At 33.2% G+C, this 12,478-nt stretch overlaps 1 protein-coding gene across 13 annotated transcripts in view; it reads right to left on the bottom strand.

Moving 5' to 3' along the window:
- Positions 1-12,478, bottom strand: part of LOC145285826 (protein CLEC16A-like) — a 154,181-nt gene that overhangs the window by 52,268 nt on the left and 89,435 nt on the right. For 8 of the 13 annotated variants that reach the window (XM_080134254.1, XM_080134253.1, XM_080134252.1 and 5 more), the window contains 3 exons: positions 10,329-10,382; positions 7,866-7,976; positions 2,028-2,226 (listed from right to left, as the gene is read on the bottom strand). In XM_080134254.1, coding sequence (XP_079990380.1) covers positions 2,028-2,226; positions 7,866-7,976; positions 10,329-10,382 — 364 coding nt within the window. The remainder of the gene's footprint in view (positions 1-2,027; positions 2,227-7,865; positions 7,977-10,328; positions 10,383-12,478) is intronic. The other 5 variants (XM_080134259.1, XM_080134256.1, XM_080134255.1 and 2 more) reach the window with 1 other exon arrangement.

The raw sequence follows: 12,478 nt of genomic DNA on the forward strand, positions 1-12,478 counted from the left end.
ATTGAGCTTCATAAATTAAGGATTAGTGTGTGTGATATATATATATATATATATAAAATTGCAAAAAAAAAAATGTTCGCATATATATATGGAAATGTTTATTCCATTATATTTCACCTTTTATTTATATCAATCCTTTAATTCACGCAGCTTGATGCAACTACAGAGCGTATACAAATAAATGACAAAATCTATATTCTAAATTTTGTGTTGACCATTATACTGTTTATTTCCTTAAGTACGTTGACATGCGCAATTCTTGACAAAACCTGTTTCGTAGCACAAAATCATTCATGTAATAATGTCAATTATTGAATTTATTTCGCCAGAAAAAGCACTTATCAATTTTAGGAGAAAAGGGCATTTTATTATGAAATACTCCTGAAGTTATGCCATGAAAAACATTGATAAGTCAAACTTTATCTGAATAGGCTGAATTTTTTGCAATGTGATTGTTGTTACTGAAGAGCATCAAATACATAAAATTTGGAGAGAGGGGAAGTTGAAATTCAATCAGTCAAAATTTTACATATACAAGATGCAAAACTTTAGTGGCTACAACATGGGCCAAGTAGCAAATCTCCATAATGAACAGAATCAAGGTCACCAAATATGTTACTTTCACCTTTTCCATGACCTTGACAGTGACCTAGATATCCCAATATTAAATAAGTTCTTAAGCTCATGACCTATATTTTAACAAGTTATGTGACAATTTGTCAAGCTAAGCTCATTGCACGTTGAGACGCTCTGATCCTCATCTGGCATCAATTGGGATGAATGGGAGAGGCCCCGTGTTTTGACAAGCTTCTGGGTTTGACCTTTACTCCTGATCTGAAATGGAACACGTACATCAAGTCTGTTGCCAAGGTCGCTGGAAAGATGGTGGGATCCTTCTACCGCTCCAGAAGATATCTCCCTACTGATGTAATTCTCTATCTATATAAAAGCCAAATACGTCCAAGGATGGAATACTGCTGCCAGATCTGGGCAGGAGCTGCTAAAAACAGCCTATCCTGCCTTGACAGAGTACAAAATAGACTTCATGGCTTAGTGGGGGATGCCCTTTTCTCTACCCTGCAACCTCTCTCCCACAGAAGAGACGTTGCGAGCCTATTCTTGTTTTATCGTTATTTCCATGGCAGGTGCTCGTCTGAACTCCAATCTCTGGTCCCCCCTCACCAATCTTGCACGAAAAACACCCGTCTAACTGAATCCACTGTGAAAAATTTCCCCCACTCTTTATCTGTACCTAAATCAAAACGTGGATTCCATGAACAAAGCTTCTTTCTTAGAACTGCACGCCTGTGGAACTGTTTCATCTGCCTGCTTCCCACCTGACTACAACTTGGATGTGTTCAAGTCAAACGTTAACAAATTCCTAATGAACCGCCCCCTTAAGTAAACACTTCATCAAATCTCCACACTAACGTAATGTACTTGCAATAACCCTTATCCCTGAGTGGCTTCCGGGCCTTGATAAGTGGTGACCACTGTGTATAAAAAAAAAAAAGACTGCACACACACACACACACACGATGGTCAGTAATTAAAATTCACAAAGCGATGGAGTGAAGCTGTCAAAACTGATGTCGCAGAAGATTAATAGGTCAAGTAACTGACTCTCACAGCCATCAGGTCGAAACACCTACTACGAAACATTTTCCTTACAAGCTCAATTGATCCTTAACTTCACTTGTCATTCAAATCAGAGTTGCAGAACCAAAAGGTTTTGAGTCAAGAGTCAAACTCGTAAGAATGCTTGAAGGGAGAGATTTTTTTTTTTTTTTTTTATTGATTTTTTTTTTTTATAAATCAAACCAATTATTACTGAATATTAAGACTTTAAAGTAAGGCACCATAGTCAGATATGCTGAAATTTTTATAATCCCAAGAACCAGACCACATTACTTCCAACTCTGCAACCCCAATTGAAGCTCCTAAAAATTTTAGCGCTCAATCCCGAAAAAAATTATCACTCGCTTAATGTTACACAGAGACGAATAGGAAAGGAAAAAGATGCCAACCCGTTCCAGTTGAAGGTGAAGAAATATCATCAACTTGCACAGCAACTTCTGCTTGGATATAAAATGTAGAATTCCCTTCCTGACTGACTTCGAACTCACCATCAGAGTTGGGCATCTGTAAGATCTTGTGACGACGGACACGGTTGATTTCTAAAGTTTTCTCTAGTGGTTCTTCAGGAGCAGAAAATTCACGCACTTTCTGTAAAAGACCAGATGAAAAATTAGTTGGAAAATATTAAACTTATAAAAATTGCAAAATTACTTATTGCAACTGACATTGAAATTTTTTATATTTTTTTGATCATTTAAAAAATATCTTGGTTTGAAGATACAAACTTTATTTAACTTTTCCCCCAGATTATTTAAATTATTCTGAACATTTTTTTTTTTTAAATATGAGTATTTTACTAAATTTAAAAAAGCCATTTTTTTTTTTTTTTTTTAAATTTATCCGAGTTCAGAGTGTTTATACATAAAGTATAATCTCATTTTTGCAGGGGTGGAGTTGATAATCTTAAACATTTAATAAGTTATTCATCTTGAATTTTGTAAAATTAAATTTCATAATTTTATGTTTAAAAATTACTAAGTAATAAAAAGGTACATTATTTCTCCAAGCCCTGAGTGAGAATTTTTAGTTCTTTGTGCCTTTTTTTTTTCTTATATTTATTTCTAAATACAAGCTTTTTTTTGTTTTGTTTTACAACTGGTGTGTATTTTGAAAATATGAAATATTTTTTTTACTAGTTTATTTTATTGTATTTAGAATTTCAAATTGAAATGGACAAAAAAAAAAAAAAAAAAAAACTTTTCTGAAGAAAGTGAACAATTTCATTTCAAAGTAAAATTCCAATTTACAAAATAAGATGTGAACATTGTAAAACAGTTTTGAGCATCATTACAAGTAAAACTTAGATTTTTATTTTCTTTTAAGTCTGTGCTTATAATGCTGATAAACAAGAATACTCTGGATAATAACAGGAGTTTCAAACTCTTGTAACTTCCAAATAATTCTATATTAAAAAAAATAGAAAAAAGGGATAATATATATGGTGAAGTTAAAATAAGATCGATTCTTTAAGGGAATACTCATCAGGATAATGAAAAACTCAAATTGCTTTGGAGATTATATAGAATATGAAATAAAATATATATATATATATATATATATATACACACACATACACACACACACTAATGCATAGATTTATTCATTTATTCAATAAGGATGATTGAATCAATTAGGGGTGTAGGATAAGTAAAAAAATCTTTATACTATGGTATTTTGAAGCCTAATGCTTCTCATCAGAGGAGGACAGAAGATGCTAGTTAACATTAGGGATATGACGTCTAGAATAGTTAGATTACCAAGCATATTTTCTTTTGATGAGAAGCATTAGGCATAAAAATACCATGGTATAAAGAGTTTTACTTTTCCTACACTCCTAATTGATGTAACATACATACTGAATAAATCTATATGCATCAGCATATATTTTTATAGGTGTTTTTTTTTAAGAATTTCTTCATTATTTATATAAAAAAAATCGAGATAAGACACTGATTAGAAATCAGATGAAAAATCCTGATAGATATTACTTGAAGGGCGATCCTGTATCTATAGTACCATCCGTCTCAAATAGAATATCAAGCCTATCAGCCGACAAGGCATTTAGCCAAGTAGCGACTTTTTATAATAATGCCCTACGCAACTCAGGATATACGGATAAGATAGAATACATAGGAAACAAACTAGAAAACAGCAAGAATAAATCCATAATCACGCATAACATGACCCAAAAGAAAAACAATAACCCCATCCGTAATTCCTCGAACAAGCATAACCCTATTCCAGAGCACACAAAGTCTAAGACTAAATCCAATAGCAATCAAAATAAGAATAGCAACAAATTAAGGCAAAAAAAAAAATCCATATGGTTCAACCCACCATACAGCTCCAACGTAAAAACTAATATACCAAAGGAATTCTTTAAAATAATTGAACAATCCTTTCAACAACCCCAGAGATACAGCACTATATTAAATAAAAACTCAATAAAAATCTTACTCCACTATGCCTAACCTAGCACAAACGATAATAGCATCAAACAACTCTAAAATAAAAGCCCAGGCCCCTCCCCTGCAGATTCCACCCACACAAAATTGTAATTGCCGAAACAAACAATCTTGCCCCTTAAGAAACGATTGCATGCACAAGGACATTATATACTCATATACAGTCCACAACCCAACTACAACAATATAACTGATAGAACACCCAAACAATCGTACTCAAAATATATTAACTATAGAATCAAGAACACTAGAGAACTCCATTGACTCCCACTATACTAACCCCATAAATGAGACATGGTAAAACCCAAGTTACTCAAGAACCCCATTCTGAAAACGACTCGAACCTAATTATCTCTTCCTCCTCTGCAGTCTATCCCACACCCATAGTAGAAACCCCAACAACTTAAGCACCATTAATGCAAATGTAAAATCCCACACATACCGGCGCAACGGCAAATCTAATTAAACTTAGAATTTCCAACCATGTCAGCTCCTTTAATAATGAAAATCCAAATAGCAATAAGGGTACCTCCCTAACAACTCTGATTAAAGACCTCCAACATAGGAATATCCTGTACTCGCTAAAACAGGATATATAGAAAAAAATCCAATTCATACACCCCTAAATCCAAATTCTGCAACCTTTGCACCTCAGCAGTTGCAATAATAACATACCCTAAAGTCACAATAAACACCAAAAATGAGCTTATTTATGCAAGCACAGGAAAAAATTCAAGTATAGCCAGCTCAAAACCACTTAAGTCACCATATCTGAACTAGTTTTGGCAATTTGCTCCTATGTGTATACACATGGATTTACACATGTAAAGTGTATATGTATGCATGAATGGGTGGATATTGTATGCTTTGTATCTGTGTTAATATATACGCATGTCTATATGTACCTATGCATGTGCATGTTTGAGTATGTATATGTTTGGACGTGTCTGTATGTGTATGGCTGTACATATGTGTATGCATGTATATGTGTGTGTGTGTGTGTATATATATATATGGATTTGCTTCCATTAATTTCATTTCCTTACGTATGTGGGTGTATATATATGTGTGAGCATGTGGGCGTGCGTTTTGTGTTTGTATATATATATATATATATATATATATATATATATATGATTATGTGCAAGAGAGTGTCTATGGGTGTATGTACGTGTGTGTGTACATGTATACACGTTTTTATATGCATGTGTATATATATATATATATATAGATATGTTTATATGTGCGTGTGTGTATGTGGACATGGACATTTAACGGAGTTACACCCCTTAGCCGTAATTTAGTACGCAGGCAAAGGGAGATTGCTCCCCCTCTCTAAAATAGAATTATTAGACAATCCCGATCATTTGTTGATGTATATATATGTTTAACTGAGGTGCATGCGCGTATTTGTAAGGGTAGATATATCAGTGTGCACGCCTTTATCTCTGTATCGACATAACACTTATGTCGATATGTTTATTTGCTGTATGTATACGATGGTATGCATATGTGGGTGTGACTTGCATGTTTGCACACGATTATTGGGATGTTCGGCCATGTATATGGACGCAGCTGTACACCCAAGACATGCGCATGCATGCGCGCCTGGCTGTATATGTAGTTCCCTGTGTATGCGTTTTTTTATATGTGTGCATGCGTGTATGTTTGATGATGTCTATATATGTAATTGTGTACACATGTGCATGAATATAAGGATGCGTGTGTATTTAAGTGCGAATGTGTGTATGCATGGTATGGATCAGTGTGTGTGCGTATGTGTATGCTATATATGTATGCACATGTATATGTGTCTGTGGGTGTACATGTGCTTATATCTGCACTTATATTTAGGTTTGATGGATTGATATATAGTTTATTATCATACAAAGTTAAATTCAACCACGTTTGGACAACCTCACGCCCAGCCCCAGAGTTGTATCAAGTTCCATTATAAAAATAGCTAATTAACCACAGTATATAAAGCATTCACTCAAACATCGATTCCAACCCAACGAACAGCAAAGCCAACTCATCCATAGATCGCCTCCAAACAGAAATATATACATTTTAAATAAATCTAATTAAACCAGATCACACTACGACAAGTGTAATGAACAAACTGCATCTCAGTTAATCAAGTTACATTTAAATATACGCTCAAAATTAACACCCAACCTTAAACTCCAATAAGTAATCCTCCAAGCATTCCATAACTTCAGACCATGACTCATCCCCTTCTCCACCTCACCCACTCACCCAGCAAAGACAGCACGCCCACCTCATCTTGTACACAATCCCATTTAAAAATCACAAGAATATCCATTTCCCATTTGAACTTGAGGTCAACACTGAACACTAAAATATACCCCCACCCCAAAGAAATTCCATTAAGCACCTGCCTTCTCGCACAATTTTAACCCTCCCCCTTCTCTCTTTACCCTCTCTACTTCACTCCACCCTCCTCTTTCCCTCATCTAAAAGGCTTCCCTCACCCACTATCAACAAGAAAGCTGACCAACACTTTTCCCGGGATTCTCACCAGAAGCCAGTCATCAGACGCATCGTTCTAAATATCATCTCCAGGATTATTCTGCTACCCATACCATTGATTTTGAGGTCCATTGCATACATAATTCAATGCTCAAATTCTATTACCCATGGGGATATATACAATGCAATGGTATATCCATTCAACATCTGATACACTGTGTCAACACCTAAAAAGATTTTGGATTTCATCAACCAAAACACTCAACGCACCAACGAATATGGCTGCCCCGTATACCTTTCGGAAAATCAATAAGGAGCAACCACGCTTTTGTTATATGGGACTACTGCCTTCTCCCCTGGACCAATATTCTGCCTAACTGGATTTATAACCTTGGAGGACATTGTACTCCTTCCGATAATGGACTACCCAGGTTGTATCAAATTCTTTTCCTATAATTATGTCCATATAATTATCATTCACCACTTAAACTATTTTCAATATTTGTGCTGAAGAGCAAAATAAATGTCTATTCACAGCTGAACATTTTGCGAACTGCATTTCATTTCCTCTGATGATACGAGCCTTTATTGAAAATCCATGGATTAAGGAATTCAACATAACCGCTTCTATATCTTCCTTTTGTCAAACAATAAATTCTTAATTCGAATACATGTGTCTATATGTTTTTTCAGAATTTAAATATAACGACTAAACTTATATATACACACACACACACACACACACACACACACAAAAATAAAACAAGACTCGTTTTTAATAGCTAATAAAAAAGTTAAGGCGGGGGCGAATGAGAAATTTATGCTTCTTTTTAATGAATTTCATTATGAAAAAAAAGTTACTGAAATAATCCAGATTTTACAGTAAATACTTCAAACCTTTGAATCTTTGTGAAGGTCAATTTTTATTTCATAAATTTTACAGCTGCACAAAAGTGCTGACTATTTGATGATAAATTGTGAAGCACTGAAATTTAAGTTTACGAAGTGAGCATTTTGTGCTGTTTTAGCTTTAGCAACATGGTGCCGACCATAATCATAAGTAATAAATAACCTTTTCGTTACCAAAATTCAAAAAGTTATTAGAGTAACCATGCCAAAAAATGTGATTTAATTTTTTCACAGGGATTATAAATAAGCAGTAAAAAAATCCAGGATTTTTTTTTTTTTACTAGGAATAAATTGTTACATTCTTCAACATTAAATAGCCATCAAACTAAAGAATACAGGCGAGATGAAAGATGACCTTACCAATTTAGGAGAGTCCTCTCGTGCATCTACCCTCGTAAGACTTATATCACCTTGAAATATAATTTCAGCCAATTGACGGACAAGAGGAGAATGGCTGATAATGAGAAATACCTGAAAAGAAAAAAAAAACTATCTCTTGAAACTGAAGCGAGTGTTGAAACACAAAGCCGTGATTGGTTGAAAAAGATCATGTGTTAAGTTAGAGTGAGGAAGGGGGGGGTTTAATTGTTACATTGAGATAGTCGATTATATAAGGCCTTAGTTTTCTCTCACAATAATTTGAAGGATATATTTAAGGTTTACAAGATGAACATGTAAGGAATCCAAGTGAAACCACTCAATCACCGAAAGAATATCTAATAATCTCATGCTATACAACAATGTTTTTGTTTTTAAAGTTAAAAACTTAAGATAAATATGTATATGTAAATTATTTAATAGCTCGCTTTATGGCAGAGCTCCTTAAAAGAAATAAAAACATACCACCTAATTTAAACTAAAATGTAAGTTCCAGCTGTTAGATTTGTCGAACACCGACATTTTACTGTACGTTTACTTGAATAAATGAATCTCCGTTCCGCATAATGTTACAATAAGGTTCAGATCAGGGTTAAAAGGGTTCAAACTATACAACCAGCACAGTTGTTTACACACTGGATGAAACATATGGATAATTAAAAAAATATTTATATTTGTATAAGTACATGTATATATATATGTATTATTTGTATAAGTACATGTATATATATGTATATCTCCTATCAAAAAGGACACGTGAGGATGAAAGGATTATGCTTTGTACCAATCTATATATCCAGGAAAATGGGAGCGCGTGAAAATGAGCGAGAGGACACTTCCAACAATATAACTCAAAGAATTTTTGATCTACAGAATTGAAATTTGGTATATAGGGTATTCAGATATGTGGAAAACTAATTGGTTTTCATCCAGAAAAACGGCTGATAAGAGGTAAAAATTGAAAAATTGGTACTTTGGACTAAGGATTTTAATTTGTCTATTGTTTTACGAGGTTCGAAAACACTTTATAAAGATTGTGGCAAGCTGGTCTAATGGTTATCATACTTGACTCACTGTCTTTAGGTTTTGGTTTTAATCTCAGCTTCAGTATTTTTCTTACTTACAAGTGAACCTTTTAGAAAAATGGTAATACTCGCATGCACACATCTCCGGTTTTTTTTTTTTGTTAATTTTTTTTTTTTTTTTTTTAAGAAAATAAAGGCGAATTTAACATTATGTTTAATACCAGGCAACGCTGGGTACATCTATTTACATAAAATATATAATCATGAAAGTAATTGTTTTTAATAATAATTATTTTTTTTATATATATATATATATATATATATATATATATATATATATATATTAGATAGATATTAGATAGATATCAATTCCGATAATTGGAGGAAAACCACTGACTTATATTCTGTTTAGAGAAACTATTTGCTTTTCATTACCACTTGAAATGGTTTTGTCTAGGTCAACAAAAAGGCACTTTATTCTATTTTGTGTTGCAGGATGGATTTATAGTTATAAATGCACATTGGTTTTTATTATAGAGTGGAAAATAATTATAACTATCCTTCATTAGAACATCTTCTGCTTTTACTCCTCACTTGAAATCATAAACTCGTCGAGATACATAGTAATTTTAAATTAAAGCTTTACTTAATTTGTTTCAAGCCCAATACTTAAGAGTTAAGGTTTATTGTAAAAATATTTTTTGTAATAGTTATAAATTAGAAAACTATTTGTTGGAAAAAATTTCTAATATTAAAATTAATTTATATTCCAGAAAGTATTGCTGCATTTACAGCAGGCAAAAGTATGAATAAATTCAAAGAAAAAAAATATTTACACGATCTAACTTTTTTCATCACTTTGAACATAAGGGGATTACTATTTGGGATCATGTTTAACATGGGACCGAGGTGGGAAGTTGAGTAGAGAGATGCCAATTTACGTTACATTTACAGTCAGGGAAGCAGGCAAGAGGGGGGAATTTAAAAGTCTAGCAGTCTGGGGGGGGGGACTATTAAAGTAGAAGGCTTTCAAACCTCAGCGGTAAAGGGGAGGGATTTTGCTGCCTGTCAGGTTAAGATATGCAGGTCAAGAGGGCATAAGAGCTATTATACCTAATTTCATTCACTTATACATATATTAAGCAAATTTTCAATACATGAATAAAAGAATAAAGAAATTGTTAAAAATGGAGCACAAGATGTTAATTGTTAATGAAGCAAAATATTTCTGCCTGATAAACATTTTATGTTAGTATCCTAGTTTATAATTTGATATTACATAACCAAAAAATTTGGTTTCACAACTGCAACATCCGGTCTGACTTATTCGAGTACATATAAAAAAAATATGAAATAACAGCTTTGCTTATGTAAATTTAATTTTACAAAAACATCAATATTAAAAATAAATTGATCTTACTTGTGAGAGCAAAAACAAAGAAACCACTGAACTAACATGCTTCCGTTCTTCTGGCTGCAATAAAATACAAATATGCATTAGTATTTGAAGATAAATAAAAATTCAATTATTTAAATTGAGCAGAGAATCATGAAAGCATTTTAAATGAATCCATTGAACAACCTGAAATCAGATTGCAAGAAAATCAATTTATCAGAAGAGAACTGAAACAAGATGGTAGATTTTGCACACACAAAGCGTTAAACAAAACTTCATAATAAATGTGGCCTATCTTAAGATTGTTAAGATGGCATATTTATAGATCAGATTGTAACAATACTATTCATTTTTAAGGCTCAATTTAAAAAAAAAAAAAAATGATTAACATAGTCACCATTATTTTCATAACATTAATGAAATTCTGTAGTTTACCTTTTCAGTTCAAAACCAAACTCATTTTTACCTTAAAATAAATCTTAATTCACTGATATTTTGCAAGGCAATGGATAACATACTAGGTAAAATTCAGTTCTAAGTAACACTTTTCTAAATATTAAAGATTTTATCCTCGATATAAGGATATGATTCAATTATTTAAGATTTCTACCTGGTTATGGAACTAGAGCATGCTAACCCATGGATTAAGTAAGGGGCTCCATTCGAAATTCTGTGTTCAGATGCCAAAGTTTTACACAATACACCTGAAGATAAGGTTTCATCAGTCAAATGCTGTGAGAATAGAACTTATGAGAATGATATATTATTGAATTAATTTGGAATTCTTTTTGCAGATGAGTAATTTGTATAAATTTATTTTTAATTATGTGGACTTATCCTCATCTAGTTGTTTCATGATGTTTTGGCCAATTATTCCTCTGGCCTTCAAGTGGTTAACCGCAATGGGATAGGAACATCGAATCCATCAATTATATCCACAGCAATTACTGCCTTCCATAATTGTAGTCTCGCCATAGTTTGGCCAACTAATCCTGACCAGCTTTGGGTGGGATTAAAACTGCTACCTTCAGAAAATGCTTACCTGAAATTGTAGATATTCTGCATCTCTGGTGAGACAACAACTATGGAAGGCAGTAATGTGGATGAAATTGGAGGATTCGACATTCCTATCCAGTCGCAGTTAACCACCTGACGAAGGTCAGAGGAATAATTGTCCGAAATGTCGTGAAACAACTAGAAGATGAGGATAATAGTCCACAAATAAATAATAAATTATGAGAATGATAGTCTAAAATATTACAGATTATGACTCCTCATCACAAAAAAATTCTAAAGAGCGGGTAGTCTGTTGAAGCATATGCCAGAAAATATGGTGGATACAGTTTTTGAAGCATACCTTTTTAAATTTAAAAAAAAATCCCTAACCTTTTTTACAGCAAGATATCTAGCAACATGTCAATTCCTTTTTATAGTTAATTATGTGCAGTTTTGCTACAAAGCTGTTTTTAGATATCTTAGATGTTGGTAATAGACTTTCTGACAGTTATTTAATTATCACCTCGAAGCTATTACCAAATTAGTCCATACATATTCTAGCCCTAACTTTTAAAAGAATCTTCCTTGGATGCAGGACACTTCAGAGATGGCTCTACACCAGCACTGAGGCATTAGAATTTCCACATGATAAAATATCCGTTTCTCATCTCCAGTAAAAAAATAAAATGGCAGTTGCAACCCATCGCAACAACAGTCAACATCATGTGATCATCTGCAGCGAGATCATGTAATCATCCGGTTTCTAATTCTATACCCTTTATTATTGAGCATTTTCATCATGTTAGTATGCTCACAGGCTTACTTTGTCAACCTGTAATAGTCTAATTTACAAAAACAGTGGGATGGCTTAGAGCAAAACCCTCTTAAGCAGCTTTCTCTTGATTCATCCTGCACCATCTCTTGCAGGTTCTTTCAACTCTGCCACTCCAGAATCGGTTTGGGAAGAATTCTGTAGATGCACTTCCAGGTTTTCCCAGTTTAGAAAAGGAAAAGTTCATTGCTTGGTATAAACAAAGAGGCAATACAACAGTTTCAATTAAAATAAAACTGACAAAACCTGAAAGGAAATGAAATATCAGTGTGTGTGTGTGTGTATATATATATATATATATATATATATATATATATTAGAACCCCAGGATACAGCATTAATCCGT

The sequence above is a fragment of the Euprymna scolopes genome, chromosome 10, assembly GCF_053919585.1.
Source record: "Euprymna scolopes isolate OS-2025 chromosome 10, ASM5391958v1, whole genome shotgun sequence".
Lineage (NCBI taxonomy): Eukaryota > Metazoa > Mollusca > Cephalopoda > Sepiida > Sepiolidae > Euprymna > Euprymna scolopes.